We start from the raw sequence: 26,718 nt of genomic DNA on the forward strand, positions 1-26,718 counted from the left end.
ATGTCATGGCTTTAGAAGCTTCTGATAGGCTAATTGACATAATTTGAGTCAATTGAAGGTGTACCTGTGGATGTATTCCAAAGCCTACCTTCAAACTCAGTGCTTCTTTGCTTGACATCATGGAGAAATGTAAAGAAATCATCCAAGACCTCACAAAAACAATTGTAGACCTCCACAAGTCTGGTTCATCCTTGGGAGCAATTTCCAAACACCTAAAGGTACCACGTTCATCTGTACAAACAATAGTATGCAAGTATAAACACCATGGGACCACGCAGCCGTCATACCGCTCAGGAAGGAGACACGTTCTGTCTCCTAGAGATGAACGTACTTTGGTGCGAAAGTGCAAATCAATCCCAGAACAACAGCAAAGGACCTTGTGAAGATGCTGGAGGAAACAGGTACAAAAGTATCTATATCCACAGTAAAATTAGTGCTATATTGACATAACCTGAAAGGCCACTCAGCAAGGAAGAAGCCACTGCTCTGAAACCGCCATAAAAAAGCCAGACTACGGTTTGCAACTGCACATGGGGACAAAGATCATACTTTTTGGAGAAATGTCCTCTGGTCTGATGAAACAAAAATAGAACTGTTTGGCTATAATGACCATTGTTATGTTTGGAGGAAAAAGGGGGAGGTTTGCGAGCCGAAGAACACCATCCCAACTGTGAAGCACAGGGGTGGCAGCATCATGTTGTGGGGGTGCTTTGCTGCAGGAGGGACTGGTGCACTTCACAAAATAGATGGCATCATGAGGAGGGAAAATTATGTGGATATATTGAAGCAACATCTCAAGACATCAGTCAGGAAGTGTCACACCCTGACCATAGAGAGCCCTTGGATTCTCTATAGTGGTGTAGGTCAGGGTGTGACTAGGGGGGGGGGGGGAGGGGGGTTCTAGATGTGTATTTCTATGTTGGTGGTTTTGTATGGATCCCAATTAGAGGCAGCTGGTAATCGTTGCCTCTAATTGGGGATCATATTTAGGAAGCCCTATCTCCCACCTAATTTGTGGGATATTGTTTGTGTTAGTGTGTTTGGGCACTACGTCTTCACGGTCTTTGTAAGTTTTGTTGTTTCGTTTGTAGTTTCACTTTGTATTATAAAGATGTGGAACTCAATGCATGCTGCGCCTTGGTCCGCTCATTTCCAAGATCGTGACAGAATATCCCACCAAACAAGGACCAAGCAGTGTGCAACGATGGGAAAAGGGAGTTGGACCTGGGAGGAAATGATGGGAGGACACGAGACCCTTCTTTGGCGGGAGTCGCCATGGAGCATGGAAGGACAGCGACGACGCCGGGGACCACGGCCACAGAAACCACAAGATTTTTTTTTTTGGGGGGGGGGGGGCACATGGAGCTGGCGGTCGAGCAGCGGAGAGTGCCAGAGCCTGTTTGGGAGTCGGAGGGGGAATTCGATGAAAGATTCCGGAGAGAGGTGGTAGCAATGAGAATGCTGCAGTACAGGCGTGCTGAAGAGCGTGACACCAGTCCAGTGTCATCTGCACCAGTTTCACGCATCAGGCCTCCAGTGCGCCTCCCCCGTCCGGTCCATCCAATGCCTGCTCCCCGCACTCGCCTTGAAGTGCGTGTCACCAGACCGGTGCCACCTGTACCGGCTCCACGCACTAGGCCTCCAGTGTACCTCCCCAGCCCGGAGCGTCCTGTGCCGGCTCCACGCACTCGACCTGAGTCGATTCACAGTCCAGGCACGGTGTCCAGTCCCGCTCCAGGGCAGGAGCCTTCTTCTGCGCCGATGCCCAGTCCAGGCACGGTGTCCAGTCCTGCTCCAGGGCAGGAGCCTTCCTTTGCGCCGATGTCCAGTCCAGGCACGACGTCCAGTCCAGCTCCAGGGTAGGAGCCTTCTTCTGCGCCGATGCCCAGTCCAGGCACGGTGTCCAGTCCTGCTCCAGGGCAGGAGCCTTCCTTTGCGCCGATGTCCAGTCCAGGCACGGTGTCCAGTCCCGCTCCAGGGCAGGAGCCTTCTTCTGCGCCGATGCCCAGTCCAGGCACGGTGTCCAGTCCTGCTCCAGGGCAGGAGCCTTCCTTTGCGCCGATGTCCAGTCCAGGCACGGTGTCCAGTCCCGCTCCAGGGTAGGAGCTTTCCTCTGCGCCAGTGCCCAGTCCAGGCACAGTGTCTAGTCCAGCTCCAGGGCAGGAGCCTTCCTCTGCGCCGGTGCCCAGTCCAGGCACGGTGTACAGTCCAGCTCCATGGCCGGAGCCTTCCTCTGCGCTGGTGCTCAGTCCAGGCAAGGCGTCCAACTGTTATGAGAATTATGTTCTCAATGTTCATAAACTGAACTTCAATTAAACTACTCGGTCTGTTACCAAGAATTTGTAAGGTTCTTGTTGAAATGAAACAGACAGAGGCCAGTCTACAATAGTCAGAATATTTATTTACGAGAGCTCTGCCCATCCTTACATGTACATTGGTTTATATACCTCTCATTTCGTCATAACTGTCCCTCCTCCTCTAAGACAATGACAATATAGTTGACAAGTCTTCTCCTTCTCATACACTGCCTGCCACCTGTTATACAATCTACTACAAGCCCAAGGTTCCCTGGGTGGGGAGACTTCCTTCCCTGTTATCAGTACCACAGTGGTCACAAGTTGTCTGCCACAGTTCCTTGCTTGCTAACAGTCCCTCTTTCTTATGTACAAACATTATTTATCATTATACAGAGACAGGGTAGAATTCTGTTAGTTATAGTTCTACGTATACATTCTATGTATACATTCTCTAAATGTATACATAATTTAGTCATTATTCATAAAATTCACAACACCAACCCAGCTCCATGGCCGGAGCCTTCCTCGGCGCCGGTGCCCAGACCGGGCGGCGTCCAATCCAGCTCCATGGCCGGATCCGTGGTCGGGGCGGGGTCAATGACTCGCACCGGAGCCGCCACCAACACTATTCACCCCCCTACCCTCCTCATTTGGTTTCAGGTTTTGCGGCCAGAGTCCGCATCTTTGGGGGGGGGATACTGTCACGCCCTGACCATATAGAGCCCTTGGATTCTCTATAGTGGTGTAGGTCAGGGTGTGACTAGGGGGGTGTTCTAGGTGTGTATTTCTATGTTGGTGTTTTTGTATGGATCCCAATTAGAGGCAGCTGGTAATCGTTGCCTCTAACTGGGGATCATATTTAGGAAGCCCTATCTCCCACCTGCTTTGTGGGATATTGTTTGTGTTAGTGTGTTTGGGCACTACGTCTTCACGGTCTTTGTAAGTTTTGTTGTTTCGTTTGTAGTTTCATTTTGTATTAAAAAGATGTGGAACTCAATGCACGCTGCGCCTTGTTCCGCTCATTTCCAAGATCGTGACAGAATATCCCACCAAACAAGGACCAAGCAGCGTGCAACAATGGGAAAAGTAAGTTGGACCTGGGAGGAAATTATGGGAGGACACGAGACCCTTCCTTGGCGGGAGTGGCCAAGGAGCATGGAAGGACAGCAACGACGCAGCTATAAAAGCTATTGTAACGGCTTTCGTCGGTGGAAGAAGGAGAGGACCAAAGCGCAGCGTGATTAGTGTTCATCTTAATTTAATGAAGTGAACAACTCAAAATACAAAAACAACAAGTTCTATCTGGTGCAGACACACAAAGACTGAAGACAACAACCCACAAAACCCAAAAGAAAACAGGCTACCTAAATATGGTTCCCAATCAGGGACAACGATTGACAGCTGCCTCTGATTGAGAACCATATCAGGCCAAACACAGAAAACCAACACAGAAATAGAAAACATAGATTACCCACCCAACTCACGCCCTGACCACACTATAACAAAGAAAATACAAAAGAACGATGGTCAGAACGTGACAGTACCCCCCCCCCCCCCCCCCCCCCCCCCCAAGGTGCGGACTCCGGCCGCAAAACCTGAACCTATCGGGGAGGGTCTGGGTGGGCATCTGTCCGCAGTGGCGGCTCCGGCGCTGGACGTGGACCCCACTCCACCATAGTCTTTGTCCGCTTTAGTGGCCTTCTAGAAACGGCGACCCTCGCCGCCGACCTAGGATTGGCAACCCTACTAAATGGCCCCACTGGACTGAGGGGCGCCTCTGGACTGAGGGGCAGCTCCGGCCTGAGGGGCAGCTCCGGACTGAGGGGCAGCTCCGGACTGAGGGGCAGCTCAGGACTGAGGGGCAGCTCCGGACTGAAAGGCAGCTCCGGACTGAAGGGCAGCTCCGGACTGAAGGGCAGCTCCGGACTGAAGGGCAGCTCCGGACTGAGGGGCAGCTCCGGACTGAGGGGCAGCTCCGGACTGAGGGACAGCTCCGGACTGAGGGGCAGCTCCAGACTGAGGGGTAGCTCAGGACTGAGGGGCAGCTCCGGACTGAGGGGCAGCTCCGGACTGAAGGGCAGCTCTGGCAGCTCCTGACTGGCGGATGGCTCTGGAAGCTCCTGACAGGCGGGCGGCTCTGGCAGCTCCTGACTTACGGATGGCTCTAGCGGCTCCTGACTGACGGACGGCTCTAGCAGCCCAGGACAGACGGGCGGCTCTGACGGCTCAGGACAGACGGGCGGCTCAGAGGGCGCTGGACAGACGGGCAGCTCAGGTGGCGCTGGACAGACGGGCAGCTCAGGCGGCGCTGGACAGATGGGCAGCTCAGGCGGCGCTGGACAGACGGGCAGCTCAGGCGGCGCTGGACAGACGGGCAGCTCAGGCGGCGCTGGACAGACGGGCAGCTCAGGCGGCGCTGGACAGACGGGCAGCTCAGGCGACGCTGGACAGACGGGCAGCTCTGGCCTGCTGAGGCGCATAGTAGGCCTGGTGTGTGGTGCCGGAACTGGTGGTACCGGGCTTGGGACACGCACCTCTGGGTGAGTGCGGGGAGCAGGAACAGGGCATACTGGACCCTGGAGGCACACAGTAGGCTTGGTGCGTGGTGCCGGAACTGGTGGTACCGGACTGGGGACACCCACCACTGGGCGATTGCGGGGAGGAGGAACAAGGCTCTGGAGACGCACAGGAAGCCTGGTGCGTGGTGTTGGCACTGGTGGTACTGGGCTGGTGCGAGGAGATGGCACCGGATAGACCGGACCGTGAATGCGCACAGGAGGTCTCGAGCACCGAGCCTGCCCAACCTTACCTGGTTGAATGCTCCCCGTAGCCAGGCCAGTGCAGCGAGGTGGAATAGCCCGCACTGGGCTGTGCTGGCGAACCGGGGACACCATGCGTAAGGCTGATGCCATGTACACCGGCCCGAGGAGACGCACTGGAGACCAGATGCGCTGAGCCGGCTTCATGACACCTGGCTCGATACCCACTTTAGCCCGGCCGATACGAGGAGCTGGAATGTACCGCACCGGGCTATGCACACGCACCGGGGACACCGTGCGCTCCACCGCATAACACGGTGCCTGCCCGGTACGACGCTCTCCACGGTAAGCACGGGGAGTTGGCTCAGGTCTCCTACCTGGCTTAACACCACTCCCCGTGTTACCCCCCCCAAGACATTTTTGGGGCTGCCTCTCGGGCTTCCTTGCCAGCCGTGTTCCCTCGTAACGCCGGTTCACTTTAGCAGCTGCCTCCGCTCTCCTATCTGCCTCCACCTGTTCCCATGGGAGGCGATCCCTTCCAGCCAGGATCTCCTCCCATGTGTAGCAACCCTTGCCGTCCAGAATGTCCTCCCATGTCCATTCCTCCTTATAGCGCTGCTCCTGCTGCTGCTGCCTGTTACCACGCTGCTTGGTCCTTCTTTGGTGGGTGGTTCTATAACGGCTTTCGTCGGTGGAAGAAGGAGAGGACCAAAGCGCAGCGTGATTAGTGTTCATCTTAATTTAATGAAGTGAACAACTCAAAATACAAAAACAACAAAAGTGAAAACCGAAACAGTTCTATCTGGTGCAGACACACAAAGACTGAAGACAACCACCCACATAACCCAACAGAAAACAGGCTACCTAAATATGGTTCCCAATCAGGGACAACGATTGACAGCTGCCTCTGATTGAGAACCATATCAGGCCAAACACAGAAAACCAACACAGAAATAGAAAACATAGATTACCCACCCAACTCACGCCCTGACCACACTAAAACAAAGAAAATACAAAAGAACTATGGTCAGAACTTGACAGCTATGGCTTTTTTTCTGGCCACTCTTCCATAAAGCCCAGCTCTGTGGAGTGTACGGCTTAAAGTGGTCCTATAGACAGATACTCCAATCTCCGCTGTGGAGCTTTGTAGCTCCTTCAGGGTTATCTTTGGTCTCTGTGTTGCCTCTCTGATTAATGCCCTCCTTGCCTGGACTGTGGGTTTTGGTGGGCGGCCCTCTCTTGGCAGGTTTGTTGTTGTGCCATATTCTTTCCATTTTTTTAATAAAGGTTTTAATGGTGCTCTGTGGGATGTTCAAAGTTTCTGATCTTTTTTCATAACCCAAACCTGATCTGTACTGCTCCACAACTTTGTCCATAACCTGTTTGGAGAGCTCCTTGGTCTTCATGGTGCCGCTTGCTTGGTGGTGTCCCTTGCTTAGTGGTGTTGCATACTCTGGGGCCTTTCAGTACAGATGTGTATATATACTGAGATCATGTGACAGATCATGTGACACTTAGATTGCACACAGGTGGACTTTATTTAACTAATTATGTGACTGAAGGTAATTGGTTGCACCAGATCCTATTTAGGTGTTTCATAGCAAAGGGGGTGAATACATATGGAAGCACCACTTTTTTGTTAAAAACATTTTTTAAACATTTTTTACCCATGAGGCGGCGCACAATTGGCCCGGCGTCATCCAGGTTAAGGGAGGGCTTGGCCGGCCGGGATGTCCTTGTCTCATTGCGCTCTAGCGACTTCTTGTGATGGGATGCACGCTGACTTCGGTCGCCAGGTATACGGTGTTTCCTCCGCCACATTGGTGCGACTGACTTCCGGGTTAAGCGAGCAGTGTGGCAAGAAGCAGTGTGGCTTGGCAGGGTCGTGTTTTGGAGGATGCATGGCTCTTGACCTTCACCTCTCCCGAGTCCGTACGGGAGTTGCAGCGAATGGACAAGACTGTAACTACCCATTGGGGAGAGAACTTTAAAAAAAAAGTTTACATGCTTTGCAAGAAGAACCATTTTCCTAATAATCCTGTTAACATGGACACATCTGACATCAGGCTACCTGATGGCACTCTGGTAAATGCAGAAAATCACCAATCAAAATAAACCTCTTTCCACATCGACCATGTTATTTTTGAGAAGCATATTTCATTCTGAGTTCGGAGATATACATTTGTATGTGAAAGCTACTTCTAAGACGCATACATTCAGTTGTTCTGAACTTACTTCGCTCGTGCTAAAGAGGGAGGCTCTCGGCTGGTGCTAGCACATGCACAGATCAAATACACCACTGGAACGCCTAGTAGCCTTTCCAACAGTCAAATGACCTAGCGGCCTCATGGGTGGAATGTTATTAATATTTTTCATAATTTCAATTATAAACATGTATTATTATTTTTACGCTGAAAATCCGGTGTTTCTATTTCAAACGGTTTTGTTATATTTCAGTCTTCTGTGATGTATATGAAGTGTAATATTGTTATACAAACTCAAAATGTAATACATTTAAACTTAACATGATACAGGTGTCTTCTTTTTTAAGCTCATAACCATGTATGTGAGATGTATACTTTTGTTTCAAAGTAGACCCTGATTTAGCCCACTGCAGGAAAATGTAAAGGTGTTTACATGTCCTAATCATTTGAAAGACTGTTCAGAAAACCAGGTGTTTTAATCAGTGTATGCTTACTTCCATTAGGACCTTACTTGGATTAAGCTAAACAGACTAAGGTGTTTACATGACTAATCTGCATAATCTGCCTACTGCCACAATCAGTTTAATATCGAAATATTACTGTGCATGTAAACGTACTCAGTCTGTGTTGTTGCCTGAAATGGAGCAAAACATTATATCATGATTGTTGTGATTACCTACAGTACATTGTCATTACTGTTATCATGCCCTATATTGTGGACATAATTATTTGGTACAGTATAACCATTGTATGTGCTCTAGTAGATTTACCCAGGTAAACTATACCAAGGTAAACTATACCAAGGTAAACTATACCAAGGTAAACTCACAGTGCTGTTAGCCAGTCAGTCTGTACAGTAGACTTTCAGCGCAGGTCCCCCTGCCACACTGTTGAAATATGAAAAGACTCAGCCAGTGTTCTGACTGCTGAATGTTCCACTCGCTCAGTACAGACAAGGAGGGAGGGGAGAAGCCAGCTAGTGAGCTGGGCGGTGATTTTTTATGTCGGAACATTTTTCATGGAGATTTCCCTCCCTCTCCTGCTCTGACTGCGGTCTGGAGAAAGGGTCACGGGGGAGTCATGGAAAGGACTAATTTGTGTTTTTGTAGGCAGCTCTCGTAAAAAAATAAGCACCCCAGGAGATTGTCTCCTGCTTGAGTATAAATAGGGGGCTTGACTGTTGAGTAAATAGGATGACCAATGTAAGGAGGAAGTTGTGGAAGCTCCTTACACATGGCCTATTAACAGTGTATAGAGGCAGTCCAAATGGAGACTCCAGAAGTGATAGAAAGTATCAGAAGACAGTTGTCAAAGTTAATGATTGTACTTATGATTGGTTAATAGCATTTTCAGTGTGTGAAACTAAGGGCAACAATACAAATAGAGAAACATTTTGTCTTAAGTAAATGTTTAATTTGGCCACATAGAAAATAGAAATATTCAAACTGGAGCTGACAATTTAGAAATGTAGGAAATCGTCCAATCATACTAACTGTTGTTCTTACATTATTCTGTTCCCTACGGTAGGGAACAACTTTAATCTTATTACATTATTTTGTACATGACTGTATCCCAAAGGCCTGTTGTCCACTCATATGGATGAGTTCACACTGGGCAGTGATGCAAAGTCACCATAGGGAAGCAGCGTCAGACAACAACACATGCTTTTCATACAGTAGGTCCAACTTGGCTGAATATGTGCATTTGTGTGTGTGTGTGTGTGTGTGTGTGTGTGTGTGTGTGTGTGTGTGTGTGTGTGTGTGTGTGTGTGTGTGTGTGTGTGTGTGTGTGTGTGTGTGTGTGTGTGTGTGTGTGTGTGCGTGCGTGCGTGCGTGCGTGCGTGCGTGCGTTTGTGTTGTTAGTGGGCTGGACTGGACTCTTCACTACAGACTATCCCCTGAAGGCACCCCTCACGGCTATAAATAGCTCTTCATGTGGCGTTAAGTAAGGGGGTGGAGGGGAGCGACATAGATTTTTTTATTTAAAAAATATATATATATATTACATGTGCTGTAGAGATCTAAATTATTGAGATGGGAGATGTAGTACTGTAGAACAGAAGCCAGTTTGAGTTTCATGGCCTGATGCAGCAGCGGGAACATCAGGAAGTGTGTGTTTGTGTATGTGTTTGTGTGTGTGTGTGTGTGTGTGTGTGTGTGTGTGTGTGTGTGTGTGTGTGTGTGTGTGTGTGTGTGTGTGCCTCAGTGTGTGTGTCTGGATAGCAGTACTGCAACCGCCTGCTGTTATGATGGTATTTCTTGGTGAGCTTGAGGAATGTTTATGTAGCTAAGAAACTGGTCTCTCTCCCCAATCACTCAGCGCCATCTTCAGGCCACATCAACAGTGAATAACAGACCCTGAGATATTATCATTAGTTCTATTCCAAAACAGCCCGTGTGTGGCTTTGGAATTGGCCACTGTATTGAATTGATGATCCATTACGGCTCTAACATAGGCCAGTTTCTTCAGGGTACAGAGATATTGCATAGGCACTAGGCAGCACGGTAATCACATGGAGATTACATGCTGAGTTTATTGTCTGCTGGTTTATAAGCCTGGCCAGACAGGCGATGGTGTTTATAGATTAAAAATGCACATCATTAACATCTGGTGGTTAATGATGTCCTGCCCACCCTCAGTTATAGATCACAATAATGGGTTAGCTATCACATGTGTGATAAAACAAAGACCACCGTAATAAACTGTACCATGAAGTATACTAAAGAGTAGAAGCCATACATAAACATTATGTCACTTTAATCAATCATAGGGAAATAAGGATTTATTCCTGCAATAAGTACATACAGTATATGTTGGAAGATGAACTATAAGCTTATATGATTTTATGAAAAGCTTTGTATTTTGAAAGACACATTAAGTCTGTTTTCTCATCTACAGTATGTACAATTTTGCAGCTCACGATTACTAATCAGTAGTTACCATGGGGAGCTAATGGCATCCCTGTTACCATAGTAACTACATGGTATAACAGCAACTTAGTGCAAAGTGCCAGAAATGTTGTCTCTATATTGTCTTTCTCTCTGCAGTGTAAAGTCTTTACTGCATAGAGACTGTATGTGACTGACGTTGTCTCTGTGTCTCTCTCTCTCTCTGTCTCTACAGTGAGCACCTATCATGCTCCTTCACCTTCTTCCTGCATGGGGAGAGTAATGTGTGCACCAGCGTAGAGATTGCCCAACACCAGCCTGCCTACCACATCACTGATGACCACATCCGCCTGGCCCAGACCTCCTCAGCCCCCGTACAAGGTGAGAAACACCCAGGGTAACAGAGACGTAAGAGCCAACACACTGGATGTCTTTACCCGTCTCTGTTTTAACCTGAGCATCAATGTCATAACTATGTGTATTATCAAATCTCTGATTCTGAACATGACAGTGGTCCTTTCTGATATACTGCACCTCTGTGCTCCCCTCTCTGACTGTTTATTCTATTATATCTACTTATCTATGTGTCTGTCTCTACTGCTACCTATCTATGTGTCTGTCTCTACTTCTACCTATCTATGTGTCTGTCTCTACTTCTACCTATCTATGTGTCTCTCAATGTCTAACTATCTATGTGTCTGTCTACTTCTACCTATCTATGTGTCTGTCTCTACTTCTACTTATCTATGTGTCTGTCTCTACTTCTACCTATCTATGTGTCTGTCTCTACTTCTACCTATCTATGTGTCTGTCTCTACTGCTACCTATCTATGTGTCTGTCTCTACTGCTACCTATCTATGTGTCTGTCTCTACTTCTACCTATCTATGTGTCTGTCTCTACTTCTACCTATCTATGTGTCTGTCTCTACTGCTACCTATCTATGTGTCTGTCTCTACTGCTACCTATCTATGTGTCTGTCTCTACTTCTACCTATCGATGTATCTGTCTCTATGTCTACCTATCTATGTGTCTGTCTCTATGTCTAACTATCTATGTGTCTGTCTCTACTGCTACCTATCTATGTGTCTGTCTCTATGTCTAACTATCTATGTGTCTGTCTCTACTGCTACCTATCTATGTGTCTGTCTCTACTGCTACCTATCTATGTGTCTGTCTCTACTGCTACCTATCTATGTGTCTGTCTCTACTGCTACCTATCTATGTGTCTGTCTCTACTTCTACCTATCTATGTGTCTGCCTCTACTTCTACCTATCTATGTGTCTGTCTCTACTGCTACCTATCTATGTGTCTGTCTCTACTTCTACCTATCTATGTGTCTGTCTCTACTTCTACCTATCCTTGTATCTGTCTCTATGTCTACCTATCTATGTGTCTGTCTCTATGTCTAACTATCTATGTGTCTGTTTCTACTGCTACCTATCTATGTGTCTGTCTCTATGTCTAACTATCTATGTGTCTGTCTCTACTGCTACCTATCTATGTGTCTGTCTCTACTTCTACCTATCTATGTGTCTGTCTCTACTTCTACCTATCTATGTGTCTGTCTCTACTTCTACCTATCTATGTGTCTGTCTCTACTGCTACCTATCTATGTGTCTGTCTCTACTTCTACCTATCTATGTGTCTGCCTCTACTTCTACCTATCTATGTGTCTGTCTCTACTGCTACCTATCTATGTGTCTGTCTCTACTGCTACCTATCTATGTGTCTGTCTCTACTTCTACCTATCTATGTGTCTGTCTCTACTTCTACCTGTCTATGTGTCTGTGCTCCCATCTGTATGTTCATCTGTCTGACTCTATGTCTGTCTGTCGATCCCTCCACCCGTTGCCACTGCAGTGATCCTGAGTCCGTATGGTCTGTCGGGCTCTCTGACGGGCCAGGCCTATAAGATGAGTGACCAAGCCGTGAGGAAGCTGATGGAGGAGTGGAGCTACTTCTACCCCATGGTGCTGCAGCGCCATAGAGAGGGGGGCACAGGGGGTGCCGGCATGGGGGGCATGGGTGCGGAGAGGGAGGGCACTGACCCGCTGTTTGACCCCAACAGTCATGTGGCCGTCGAGGTCATCGTAGGTATGTATGGTAACGTTCAAAACACTTGCTACCAGGGCTGGCTGTAGCCTTTTGGGGGCCATAAGCGAGATTTGGTTGTGGGGCCCCCCACCAATCGGGCACATTTGTATTTTATTTTTAAACTAATTTCCTGAAATTCTACCCATTTTTTGCCATGGGGTGTAGAGAAATATTAGCCTTTTTTACATGATATCTGAGTGAGAGTGACTAACAAAATCAATTTGGGCCCCCTGGAGGTCAGGGCTCCTGGACACGTGCCCTGGTCAGTATTCCGCCATGATTACTATAAGTTTAGATAACTAGCTAGACTAACCTACCAATCGTTTTTTTTATCTGATTGACTGACTGTCAGTGACTGACAAAACAAGAGAAAAACTACCGATGCACAAGCAAATTTCGAACTTGCACCTTGTGTATTCTACTATTTTAACTCTCATCAGTAAGTTGAGACCAACTGAGTTCCCAAACTCCTAAACTGAGTTCCCACTCGGGAACCACCACTTATGTTGCGTATGCCTGGAGCCGGCCCTGCTTGCTACCTTTGAATGTAATTGAATGTACACACTTTGCTGTATATACATTGTTACGACCTGGCTCATAGTTCATAACAACAAAGGGAGACCACGCATGACTTAAATGTAAAAAGGAATACATTTATTCAACTAATTAATAATAAATACAAAAATGTAACACAAGCTGTGGACGTCTGTAGAAACAGTAGTGTATGCAGTGTGTGAATGTGTGAGAGGGTGTTGTATGGTGAAAACAACAAAAAAACTAAAGGTGGTGGAAGCCAGCCTGCCAGTCAGGGAAGAGATTGTTGGCTGATGTGGCCACCCTTTATAGCCTCCAGGCTAAGCATGCCCAGGTGCGCCACATCAGCTGACGATCCTCTCAGCTCTGACCAAGTGAATCCAGCTATGATCCATTTTTGATGTCACTTGTTAAATCCACTTCAGTCAGTGTAGATGAGGTTAGGAGACAGGTTAAATAATGATTTTAAGCCTTGAGACAATTGAGACATGGATTGTATATGTGTTGTTCAGAGGGTGAATGAGCAAAACAAAAAATGTAAGTGCCTTTGAACGGGGCATTGTAGTAGGTGCCAGGCGCACCGGTTTGTGTCAAGAACTGCAACGCTGCTGGGTTTTTGTCGTGTATATCAAGAATGGTCCACCACCCAAAGGACATCTAGCCAACTTGACACACAGCATTGGAGTCAATATGGGCCAGCATCCCTGTGGAATGCTTTCGACACCTTGTCGAGTCCATGCCCCAACTAATTGATGCTGCAAAAGGGGGTAGGGGTGCAACTCAAGATTAGGGAGGTGTTCCTAATGTTTTGTACACTCAGTGTACGCGCATGAACAATAGGCTATGGGTGACAGTAGGCTATGGGTGACAGTAGGCTATGGGTGACAGTAGGCTATGGGTGACAGTAGGCTATTGGTGACAGTAGGCTATGGGTGACAGTAGAATATGGGTGACAGTAGGCTATGGGTGACAGTAGGCTATTGGTGACACTAGGCTATATGTGACAGTAGGCTATGGGTGACAGTAGACTATGGGCGACAGTAGAATATGGGTGACAGTAGGCTATGGGCGACCGTAGGCTATGGGTGACAGTATGCTATGGGTGCAGTAGGCTATGGGTGACAGTATGCTATGGGTGAGAGTAGGCTATGGGTGACCGTAGACTATGGGCAACCGTAGGCTATGGGTGACAGTATGCTATGGGTGACAGTAGGCTATGGGTGACAGTAGGCTATGGGTGACAGTAGGTTATGGGCGACAGTAGGCTATGGGTGACAGTAGGCTATGGGTGACAGTAGGCTATGGGTGACAGTATGCTATGGGTGACAGTAGCCTATGGGTGACAGTAGGCTATGGGCGACAGTAGGCTATGGGTGACAGTAGGCGATGGGTGACAGTAGGCTATATGTGACAGTAGGCTATGGGTGACAGTAGGCTATGGGTGACAGTAGGCTATGGGTGACAGTAGATTATGGGCGACAGTATGCTATGGGTGCAGTATGCCATGGGTGACAGTATGCTATGGGTGACAGTAGGCTATGGGTGACCGTAGACTATGGGCAACCGTAGGCTATGGGTGACAGTATGCTATGGGTGACAGTAGGCTATGGGTGACAGTAGGCTATGGGTGACAGTAGGTTATGGGTGACAGTAGGCCATGGGTGACAGTAGGCTATGGGTGACAGTATGCTATGGGTGACAGTAGGCTATGGGTGACAGTAGGCTATGGGTGACAGTATGCTATGGGTGACAGTAGCCTATGGGTGACAGTAGGCTATGGGTGACAGTAGGCTATGGGTGACAGTAGGCGATGGGTGACAGTAGGCTATGGGTGACAGTAGGCTATGGGTGACAGTATGCTATGGGCGACAGTAGGCTATGGGTGACAGTAGGCTATGGGTGACAGTAGGCTATGGGTGACAGTAGGCTATGGGTGACAGTATGCTATGGGTGACAGTAGGCTATGGGCGACAGTAGGCTATGGGTGACAGTAGGCTATGGGTGACAGTAGGCTATGGGTGACAGTAGGCTATGGGTGACAGTAGGCTATGGGTGACAGTAGGCTATTGGCAAAGTGTTTTGATATGGTGTTACTGAAATGTATTATCATTATCACACCTAAAGAGGGAACAACAGAGAACAACAGCTCTTCATCGATTTTAGTCTCAGCTTTGATTGCACATTCATTGTCTGTTTGAGGCTAAATGATACTGGAGGTGGTTAATTAGTGGTGGATCCAGTGCTCTCAAGGGAGAAGTGTTATGTCTCTCAGAGTGCATTGAGGTAAGGAGGAAAGACAAGAGGAGAGAAAGGGAGAGGTGTGGAGGGGAGGGGAGGAGAGGAGTGGAGAGAGGAGGAGAGGGGAGGAGAAGGGAAGAGGGGAGGGGAAGAGGAGAGATTGGGAGAAGCTCCAGGGAGTGACGGAAACACAGCATGGTGTAATCAGCCCATTGACTGGCTGCCAAGCCCATCGACTGGCTGCCTGACCCCTCATCATTGATTAGAACTGATTGAAACCGGACCTCCCTAAGCCCAGTACCAGCCAGCCACTGTAGGCCATGCAATGATTAACCAATCCAGTGTGTATTGGCCACAGAAGGAGTGTGTGGGGTGGACATGAGTGCATCTGTGTGAATGTGAGGGGATTTAAACTACTCTTTCATCTTCTTCTAGGTGGTGTGAGGATGATCTACCCAGCAGCCTTTGTGCTGGTTGCCCATGGCGACCTGCCTGTGGACCAGCCCCTACCTGCCCCCGGAGCCCAGGGGCTCAGCAGAGACCCCTCCCATTGTAGCATCCCCCTCACACCGCCCACCTCACCTGAACAGCCCTGCTCAGGTACTGGATGCCTCTACCACCACACCATATCATCATCATCATAAACTCCAGAACTTGACCCTAAATAATTACATACCCAAAATGACTCTGATTCAGCTCTACTTGCACAACAGCAAAACAACTCAATACTGCAATCCATAACCCAACTCTAAATGCAATCAAATCCATAATCAACATTGAATGAAGTCTACTTGATGAATATCTAATAAATTAAGAAATAAAACAGCTGATACAAACAAACTAATAATGCTATACTCTAGCTGCAGAGTTGTTCTTGAGTGTCTGATTGCAATTTCTCAATATCTCAAGAGTCCTAGTAAAGTGTCTCCTGCCGTGCACTTTTAAGACATCCACCCACAGCCTTGCCAAAGGGAACAAACTCCAGTGAATAATGTCATCTGTTGATTATTTCAGCAGACAGTGGCTTTGTGACAGTGTCCAGCATCCTCCCTGCCCAGGAGAGGGCCATTGGGGCCACCAACCACAGCCCAAAGCATTCTGGGAAGAAACTGACCAATCAGGTGGTGCATCAGGCATGGAAGGAGTGTTATCTCAACCAACTGCAACACAAGTGAGTGTCTAGAGAGGCTGCTGGCTAACCGGGGCACAGCTTCAGACACTGTTTATCTCTTGGCATTTGCGGTGGAATTGTTAGTGTTGATGTGCAGTGACACGATTGGCGCCCTCACGCCTCTCTTTGTGCCCCCAGATGCAGTGTGCCCAGTAGCGTGACGCCAAAGAAGGAGGCGCCAAACGGGGTGACCACCTGGGACTTTATCGACTCGGGCGAGAGGGCACCCTGCAGCTGCTCCAGGTTGGCACAGGGGTTGGCATCTGGGGGGTGAAGCCTATTGAAATTGAATATTGTGTATTGATTATGTAGAAATAATGTGAACATTGTGAAAATGTAGTGTAAGTATTTGTATTAAATATACTGTGTTGATATGATATGATGTAGACAAGTCCTCACAAGTTGCTACACATAGTTGAAAGTATTCAGTATGTTTAAGAACAGAATCCTCACCTGCCACGCTAGTTCTGGCTGCCATCATATCCTGTTTCTCTTCCTGAAGGTTAAAGCAGCAGCAGAAACAGCAGCAGCAGACCAACACCTCCTCTGCCAACCCTCTGTCTGGTGCCAACCCCACCCCCTCCCTGGGCCCAGCACTTCCTCCTCCCTCTCTGCCTAAGCACAAGGCCACGGACAAGTCCGAGAAATCCGACAAACAGCCCAAGAGGGTCGCCGCCATGACCCCCTTCCACCACCGGCTCTCTGTGGGCCAGGAGACCTGCCAGGAACAAGACTCCACTGGAGGGTCCCAGCTCGGCCTAGTCGCCCTGGACCCTCTCCTGGATCCCATGCCCACCTGCAAGTACCCCAAGCCCCTCTCAGCTGGCAGGAAAGCTCCCCAGTCCCTGCTCCACTCTCCCATCTCCCCATTACCCCCCACGCTCAGCCCCCATCCGCGGGTGGGGCAGGACCCTGAGGTACTGGATGCTCCTGTGGGCATGGCCCCCTGTCCAGATGGGGCGTCAGGGCTGGGGGTGATGGAGCCCAGTGCGACTGCTCTCTATGCAGCCCCTCTGGGGCCCAGAGAGAGGGAAGCTGGGGCGGGCTGGTGGAGGGGCTTCAGGACTCCTAGGGCTGATAAGGCTGAGTTCAGGCCTCCAGAGCTGCCCAGTGACAGAGTGGAATTAAAGACAGATACACAGGTCACTGAGGGAGTTGCACTGAAAAGGTGAGAGAGAGACCAGGTCATGAATGTAGAAACTAAAGACACGCACTCACGCACGACAGCATTCACGCAAGCACGCAGGCAGGCACACAAACAAACACACACTCCGAGGATCCCTCTAAGTTTCCTATCTAATTTCCCTCCAGACTATTCGCGCAGACAGAGAAGTGTTTCAAGATATCCGAGGAGCGTGTTAGGGAACACATCCAGACCCTGGGTCTACTGCAGCAGCCTGGGGTGGAAGGGCTGGGGGACCTTGGGGACGACCCGTATGACTTCAAGGAGGGAGACATCGAGTACAGCTTCCCCACCTCCAAGAGACTGAAGGGCCGAGACCCTAGCAAGAGAGGCCCCAAGGTAAGTAAAAACAAATTGCAATGATTATTATTGTTGGTGGATAGGGCCGTTACAGTGACTGTATTACTGCTGCAGTCCAATTCCAAGTGACCGTTTAGTTATGGTAACTACTGTAGGCTTCTCAAAACTCTGGTGCTGCTGAAGGTCATTAGTAGCCTAGCAAACTTGCTAACTGCCTGGTACTCAGCCCTCTATTGTTCCTCTAATTACGCTAACATCAATGCAACTGTCATTGAGAATCAAATCAAACACTTCATGAGAGCCCATGAGCTCATGTTGTGCAACATTTCTATAGGTTATGTAATTGTGTGAGAAAACAGAGTTTTGATGGCCTCTATTAAAAACAGGATCCCATCAGTTTTCTATTGGCTAGGCCTACTATACTTATTTAGCAACCTTCCTAATATTAAGCACATTGCTTTGCTTCACAACAAGAGTACAGCCTATCTGGCTTGCATGCAACTGAACCATGGGAAAAGCGTCCTCCATTTACTCTATTTACTTTCATCCCCCTTGGCGTTTGTCCTATTTTGTTGCATTACATCCTGTAATTTAAATGGATTTTTATTTGGATTTAATTTAATGGATATACACAAAATTGTCCAAATTGGTGAAATGAAATGAAAAAATAACTTATTTCAAAAAATTCAAATAAATTATAAACGGAAATGTGGTGCATGTATATGTATTCACCCCTTTTGCTATGAAGCCCCTAAATAAGATCTGGTGCAACCAATTACGTTCAAAGTCACATAATTAGTTAAATAAAGTCCACCTGTGTGCAATCTAAGTGTCACATGATCTGTCACATGATCTCAGTATATATACATCTGTTCTGAAAGGCCCCAGAGTCTGCAACACCACTAAGCAAGTGGCACCATGAAGACCAAGGAGCTCTCCAAACAGGTCAGGGAGAAAGTTGTGGAGAAGTACAGATCAGGATTGGGTCCTAAAACAATATCAGAAACTTTGAACATCCCACGGAGCACCATTAAATCCATTATTAAAAATGGAAAGAATATGGCACCAGAACAAACCTGCCAAGAGAGGGCCGCCCACCAAAACTCACGGACCAGGCAAGGAGGGCATTAATCAGAGAGGCAACAAAGAGACCAAAGATAACCCTGAAAGAGCTACAAAGTTCCACAGCGGAGATGGGAGTATCTGTCCATAGGATCACTTTAAGCCATACACTCCACAGAGCTGGGCTTTACGGAAGAGTGTCCAGAAAAAAGCCATTGCTTGAAGAAAAAATAAGCAAACACGTTTTGTGTTCACCAAAAGGCCTGTGGGAGACTCCACAAACACATGGAAGAAGGTACTCTGGTCAGATGAGACTAAAATTGAGCTTTTTGGCCATCAAGGAAAACGCTACGTCTGGCGCAAACCCAACACCTCTCATCACCCCGAGAACATCATCCCCACAGTTAAGCGTGGTGGTGGCAGCATCATGCTGGGGGGGATGTTTTTTTCTGGCAGGAACTGGGAAACTGGTCAGAATGGAAGGAATGATGGATGGCGCTAAATACAGGGAAATTCTTGAGGGAAACCTGTTTCAGTCTTCCAGAGATTTGAGACTGGGACGGAGGTTCACCTTCCAGCCGGACAATGACCCTAAGCATACTGCTAAAGCAACACTCGACTGGTGTAAGGGGAATTATTTAAATGTCTTGGGAGTGGCCTAGTCAAAGCCCAGACCTCAGAGGAACCCATCCAACTTGAAGGATAAATAAATAAATAAGAATTTGATCTTAACTGACTTTCCATTTTAAATAAAGGTTAAAACATTTTTTTAAAGGAGCTAGAGCAGTTTTGCCTTGAAGAATGGGCAAAAATCCCAGTAGCTAGATGTGCCAAGCTTATAGAGACATACCCCAAGAGACTTGCAGCTGTAATTGCTGCATGAGGTGGATCTACAAAGTATTGAATTTGGGGGGGGGGGTTGAATAGTTATGCACACTCAAGTTACATTTTTTTGGTCTAATTTCTTGTTGGTTTCACCCCAAATAATATTTTGCATCTTGAAAGTGGTAGGCATGTTGTGTAAATCAAATGATACAAACCCCCTAAAAATGTATTTTAATTCCAGGTTGTAAGGCAACAAAATAGGAAAAATGCCAAGGGGGTGAATACTTTCACAAGCCACTGTAAGTGGATATATGACATGTATTTTTTCCCCCTGCCCCTGTTCCGAGACATGTGCATGATAATGGCCCATTCTAAATCAAAACTAATTTCACTCATATATTATTTAGTATGTGTAAAGACAAGATTAAATCAAGAATAGTCTGATGGGTGATAATATTAGCCTATCACTTGTGGAAGATAGATATATTATCAATTGTGAATTAAACCTATATTATCACTTGTGAATTATATAATATATCTTGTGAATGATACCTATATTATCACTTGTGAATGATACCTACATATATTATCACTTGTCAATGATACTTATATTATCACTTGTGAATTATATAATATATCTTGTGAATGATGTCCAGCTTTTCTGCAGTAAGGCAAAAAACAGCACATGCCTTTCGTTATGACTTTTTCAAATCATAGTTGTACACCTCATGTAGCCTAGCCCATAGGCCTATTTGTTTTGATAAAGTTTATCAAAACTAAAGTGGGCAAATAACTTCTTAAAATGAAGCACATTAATCCGCTTTACAACCAGTGTAGAGCCTAACTGGTATACATAGGCAGCGCGTGAGTTTCAAGTTTGGGGAAGATAATTTTCACCGTAAAAATGCACCTTTATAATAAAGTTGTAAAGACTCTCGTGGGTTGAAGAAGGAGACCAAGGTGCAGCGTGGTAGGCGTACATCATTTTCAATAAAAACTGAACACTGCAACAAAATAGAAAACGAAAGCGAACAGTTCTGTCAGGCAACAAAACAGCTAAACAGAAAATAACTCCCCACAAAACCCAAACGGAAAATCACAACTTATATATGATCCCCAATCAGAGACAACGATAGACAGCTGCCTCTGATTGGGAACCACACATGGCAAAAACAACAAAGAAATACAAAACATAGCATCTCCCACCCGAGTCACACCCTCACCTAACCAAACATAGAGAATAAATAAGGATCTCTAAGGTCAGGGTGTGACAAAAGTAGTACATGCATATATTTCGCATTTGCGGTCACTTTTGAGAATGGTGTTTTCCTGCTAATGGAACTTTGACAATTATAGCTTACTGCCATGTGTGCATTGTTGCGCTTATAATGTGAAGAAAGCCCAGTAGTTTATCAACATTTTAAGGTAAACGTGTTGATCTGTTGCATCAGCCTCATGCTTTTGCTGTTCGTTAGGCCTACTAATTTTGTTGGCTGACGAAAAGTAAATGTGGACAGTTCTTCTAACATCTTCAATATGCCTCTCGGAATTTGATAAGAAGGAGGCGCGCAGTTGTGTCCCCGATGTGTCTGTCTTCACTTGTAGGCATCTTAGCTTTGAAGTAGGCTAAGGACTTGATCACGTGGCAGGCATTGGCTAATAAGAAGAGCTGGGAGAAGGGAATTATAGTTGTTATGTTCAGCCCAAGAGCACAATGGCCACTGGCAGCAAAAGGCATGGATTTTTTTAAGGGGCATTACAGCCACACAAGGGGGATGCCACCTGGAAATTCAAGGCATTATCAACTGCTTGTTAAATTGTGAATGAGAGACTGCCTTTCATGCAACTTTTTTCAAATCATCATAAGTCACATCATACAGCCTTGGAATGTATTAAAAATCAAAACATGTAGCCCAACGTTTGTATCACAACTAAAGTTGCATGAATAACTCTAAATTAAGCATATAGTAGGACCTGTTTCTTTGTTAACCCCTCAACACAGAACAGCAGCATGTGCGCACTCCATCAGAAATCAATTTTATTCAGCTATGTTCAATTGTATTCTTCATACTATAAAATAATGTCATGGAATTCTAGGCAAATCTTGTTTGCTAAATGAACTAGTGTAGCCCACAGCCATATGGTATAGCCAGATCAGATCCTAACATAAGGACATCTCAGAGTATGCTATTGTGTTATTCTGAAATAGACTACATTTTCTTCATTTCATGTTTCTTTAGACCTGTCTAAAATAAATCATGGATTTATTGTGACGGTATAGGCTATATTAAATGTATTTATTAGACTTTTTAAAATGTAGATTTTCCAAAGGTCTGCATCTGTGGCTTGTAGGCTATGCGTGGAAGCCAGGAGCTGCTAAACGTGTTTATGTTAATGAACGGTGAATTACAGTGAGACCGGAAGTAATTTGGTTGACAATCACCTGCTGACAAAATTTCATGAATATAACTGTCTTCCAGGGAGAGGATATCAGCAACGGTGCACTGCCTGATGGGAAAGACGCCATGTCCATCTTTAGCTCTGCCCCCAAAGCTGGTAAGGATTTGAATGTTGACAACGCATGTATTATGAGGTGTGTTCTTTGCGCTGTGTTTGATTGTCTTGTTTGTGTGTTTCTAGATGATGACTCACCGCAGGACGACGAGGCGGCCAAAGCCCAAAACCCTCCTCTAACCAGGGAGACTGATCTGGTGGTCCTCATCTCAGACCTGGAGAACATTTTCGACGAGGATGAGGAGGAACTTGGGGTGAGAAACATTTGAACAATTACTGGATGTCTAAAAAAAGTTTCATTTTCATTCCCTCGTTCAACCAAGCGCTATACACTCATCATAATAATACATAGTTGTATACTGTACTGTGCATGCCATTTAGCAGACACTTTTATCCAAGGAGACTTAGATATGTGTGGCATAATAATTTGTAGACTGCTTGCCCCAATCAGCACACAGCCAGGGTCCTGGTATCAGGAGGTGAAGACCGAAGGGAGGGGAGGGTGGCTGTGCCCTATCCTTCAAGTGAGTCTATCTTTACATGTACACATGTTCAGCAGTTTGTTTGTTATCTTAGTTTAGTTTAGCATGATTCTGAGACCTGGGAATAATAATCTTTCTTCTTCTCCTTCTCTCACATCTTCTCTGCCTGTTTCTGTCTGTTTTATCTCTCGTTGTCCATCACCGTCCTTCCCTCTCTCTCTCTCTCTCTCTCTCTCTCTCTCTCTCTCTCTCTCTCCTCCCCTCATCTCCTCCCCCCATCCCTCTCTCCATTCAGCAGTAGCAGACCTCCAGCGGATGTTCCCCACACCCCCGTCCCTGGAGCAGCACCCAGCCTTCTCCCCCATCATGACATATCGTGACACCCCCAGCCAAGAGCCCCCAGCCCCCTCGGGGGGCTCTGACCACCCCCTGGGCCCCCTGTCCTCCACCCAGCTCCAGGAGTACCGGATGGAGGTGGAGGAAGGCATGGCCAGTCCTAAACATGAGGACATTAAGGTGAGGCACCACAGTAGCAATGGGAATGGAAATGATTAAGTCTGTAGTATGTGCGGCAAATCTTGATGATAGACAATTCAAGATTGACTCTACCATATTTGAACAGTAAATTGCAATGGGATTGACTTTGTAAAGTGAGATAAGTCCCATGAAAAGTGACATCATGTAACCGATTGATATATTCAAATGGGTTAATATGGTTAGTGGTCATCAGTGTTTGGGAAACTACTCTGAAAATATAGTTTACCAAGCTACCAAGTACTTCACACTGGAAGAAGTTAAACTACACTTAAGCTACCCTAAAGTTACTCTGAAAAAGTAGTTCACTACATCCAAACCACTTCGTAAAAAGTATGTATATGTGAAAAATATGTAACTCTGTAATGTCATTGACTATAAATTACAGATCACTTTGGGGTCATGTGTTAACAGAATGTGTAATTTAGCCTATTAAACTCAAAATCTACGTGTGTTTCAAGTGAGAATTAGTCAGGTCTGATACCAAAAAAGAAAGGAATTGATTGCCTACTTCACCCATTTTTTATATTCGTTTTGAAGAAACAGTAATGTGTAGTTCCAGTAGTAAGCTACAGTGTTAAATGGCAAAAAAGTAATTAAGTATTGAAAACGGTACATAGATTTGAATTGAGTTCAACTACCACCAAGCTACAGCTACAGTTACATTACTAGTTGAACTAGATGTAGTTCACTACTCCCCAACACTGGTGGACGTATGATGAATGTTATAATAGTGAAAATGCTTAAAATAAAGTAGCTACAGGGCACTGTGCAGCCTAGCAGTGTTAATGTAAACTTTAGCGTCTCATTTGAACTTGACTGATGTTGCTGTAGCATGTTTATACCTGCTGTGCTGGCCTGCTAGAGGACCTACTGGTATGTGGAACCAGATACCTGAACTGCTCCTCATCATACAGCCTGTTTCAACTTGTGTCGGTGTTAAGTGCTAATTGTCTCTCTGTGACACATTGTGATACTGTGGGAACACATTTACAATGAGCTCTCCTTCCCCATCCCCCTCTGCAGGACTTCTCATTTGTGTACCGTGTCCCGTCTGTCCAGCCACAGATGGGCTGCTCCATGTTTGCTCCGCTGCGGACCCTCCCCAGCCAGTGTCTGCCCCCCATCAAGGTGCCTGACCAGTGTTACTACCGGCCCTCCTGGGCCCTGCTGCCCAAGATGGAGCATTACTCCTCCCTGCCGCCCTCCTTCATCAGAGATGGATATGTGTAAGTACTGTACCAAGGTTTGTTCTATTACAGCTGGATGGATGTTCATAAAATGTACCTTAAACGTTACCACGTTGAATTTACTGTGTGTGTGTGTGTGTCCTCCAGCAACGTCCCCAGTGTTGGGGACCAGGAGTATGCCCAGATGAGTGCCAGTGCCCTATCCATAGGCACCACCGGCGGCATCCTCCCCTCGCCCTCCCCTGCTACCCCCCGCTTCTCTGTCCCCACCCCTCGTACCCCGCGCACCCCCAAGGGCGTTGGCACGGCCAGCGGGCAGGGCTCTGTGAAGCAGGAGGGCACCGGGACAGAGCTGAGCTCCCCTGCCTCCACGCCCTCCACCAGCCTGCCTATGAGCTCCCTGACTGAGCCCCATGCGTCCTGCCCCGCCCTGCCCGAGGCCCACAGCCTGTACGCCGCCCTGCTCCTCTCTGACTCAGTCCTCAACGTCTTCAAAGATCGCAACTTCGACAGCTGCTGCATCTGCGCCTGCAACATGAACGTGAAGGGTGCCGACGTGGGCGTGTACATCCCGGACTCCACTCTCGAGGACCAGTACCGCTGCATGTGTGGCTTCAGCGCCATCGTCAACCGCCGGCTGGCCCACGGCACGGGCCTCTTCCTGGAGGATGAGCTGGACATCTTCGGGAGGGGCTCGGAGGTGGGCCGGGCAGCCGAGAGGAGGCTGGCGCTGTGCCGCAGAGACCCACCCATGGGAGACCCCCGGGCCAAGCGCCCCCAGGACTCCTCCCCCGCCCCTTCCTCTGTCATGGGACTCCTCCAGGAGCAGTGCTCCCAGCCCATCTCCTCCCTGGCCTCCCTACACCTCCCTCCTGCCTGCTCCTGCCACGGCCGCCAGGGGGCCCTGCTCCAGAGCTGGATGGCTGACAAGCAGTGGGCGGATGGCAGTGATGCGTGTGTGGAGTGTTACAACGCGCTGGTACAGGGGCAGCAGTATGTGGATAACCCCGCCGGAGGGAAAGTTGATCCGGCTGTTGTGAGGAGCAGCGCTCTACACTCCTGGCCTCACACCAACGGTAAGGAGGAGTGATCCGGCTGGGATGATAGAAGGATGCCAAGGGGTGATAGTAATTGGAGGATGACAGTAGGGATGACAGTGTTGATAGAACTGATAGTGGCTGTCTATCTGCAGTGAACTGATTACAGTTCTAAATACAATATGTATACAAAAGTTTATGGGCACCCCTTTAATTAGTGGATTGGGCTATTTCAGCCACACCCATTGCTGACAGGTGTATAAAATAGACCACACATCCATACAATCTCCACAGACAAATATTGGCAGTAGATTGGCCTTAATGAAGAGCTCAGTGACTTGCAATGTGGCTTTCAATGTGGCCACGTCATAGGATGCCACCGTTCCAACAATTCAGTTTGTGAATGCTACTTGCCCGAATGCATAGTGCCAACTGTAAAGTTTGGTGGAGGAGGAATAATGTTTTTCATGGTTCCGGCTAGGCCCCTTAGTTCCAGTGAAGGGAAATCTTAATGCTACAGCATACAATGACATTCTAGATGATTTTGTGCTTGTAACTTTATGGCAACAGTTTGGGGAAGGCCCTTTCCTGTTTAAGCATGACAATGCCCCCGTGCGCAAAGCGAGGTCCATACAGAAATGTTTTGTCAATATCGGTGGGGATGAATTTGACTGGCCTGCACAGAGCCCTGACCTCAACCCCATTTGGGACGAATTGGATCGCCGAATGTGAGCCAGGCCTAATTACCCAACATCAGTTCCCGACCCCACTAATGCTCCTGTGGCAGTCCCTGCAGCGTTGTTTCAACATATAGTGGAAAGCCTTCCCACAAGAGTGGAGGCTGTTAAAGCACCAAAGGGGGGAGCAACTCCATATTAATGCCCATGATTTTTGAATGAGGTGTTAGATGAGCAATAGTCATACTTTTGGTCATGTAGTGTAGCTTATTTTTTCTTAGAATGGAAAATTAAACAAGATCAATACATTCACTCAAAGTTTAAATCCATGTTTCTCTATGTTAGATACGAACTGTTGTGTAATGTGACGTTCAATGTGTATGATGTCTAATGTTTATTTATGTAATGTATGTATTTCTCTGTGTGTGTGTGTTTGTTCTCGTGTGTGTGTTCTCGTGTGTGTGTGTGTCTCCTTGTCTCTCCCTAGTGTTGGACATCAGTATTCTGTCGTCCCAGGACGTGGTGCGTATGCTGCTGTCCCTGCAGCCCTTCCTCCAGGACGCAATCCAGAAGAAACGTACGGGCCGGACCTGGGAGAACATCCAGCATGTCCAGGGTCCACTCACATGGCAACAGTTCCACAAGATGGCCGGCCGGGGATCCTACGGTAAGCCACCAGGGACACTCTTTATTGACGTATCTACAGTAGATATTTGCAATGTACTG

At 47.3% G+C, this 26,718-nt stretch overlaps 1 protein-coding gene across 3 annotated transcripts in view; it reads left to right on the top strand.

The window, feature by feature from the left end:
- LOC129818437 (mediator of RNA polymerase II transcription subunit 13-like) overlaps positions 1-26,718 on the top strand; it is a 119,756-nt gene that overhangs the window by 83,148 nt on the left and 9,890 nt on the right. Inside the window, exons 5-18 of one of the 3 annotated variants that reach the window (XM_055874297.1) lie at positions 10,384-10,529; positions 12,012-12,245; positions 15,453-15,617; positions 16,032-16,188; positions 16,327-16,431; positions 16,691-17,356; positions 17,500-17,710; positions 22,039-22,114; positions 22,199-22,326; positions 22,524-22,596; positions 22,850-23,070; positions 24,115-24,317; positions 24,426-25,354; positions 26,480-26,659. In XM_055874297.1, the coding sequence (XP_055730272.1) occupies positions 10,384-10,529; positions 12,012-12,245; positions 15,453-15,617; positions 16,032-16,188; positions 16,327-16,431; positions 16,691-17,356; positions 17,500-17,710; positions 22,039-22,114; positions 22,199-22,326; positions 22,524-22,596; positions 22,850-23,070; positions 24,115-24,317; positions 24,426-25,354; positions 26,480-26,659 (3,494 nt within the window). The remainder of the gene's footprint in view (positions 1-10,383; positions 10,530-12,011; positions 12,246-15,452; positions 15,618-16,031; positions 16,189-16,326; positions 16,432-16,690; positions 17,357-17,499; positions 17,711-22,038; positions 22,115-22,198; positions 22,327-22,523; positions 22,597-22,849; positions 23,071-24,114; positions 24,318-24,425; positions 25,355-26,479; positions 26,660-26,718) is intronic. The other 2 variants (XM_055874299.1, XM_055874298.1) reach the window with 2 other exon arrangements.

Source organism: Salvelinus fontinalis, chromosome 21 (assembly GCF_029448725.1).
Source record: "Salvelinus fontinalis isolate EN_2023a chromosome 21, ASM2944872v1, whole genome shotgun sequence".
In the NCBI taxonomy this organism is placed as follows: Eukaryota; Metazoa; Chordata; class Actinopteri; order Salmoniformes; family Salmonidae; genus Salvelinus; species Salvelinus fontinalis.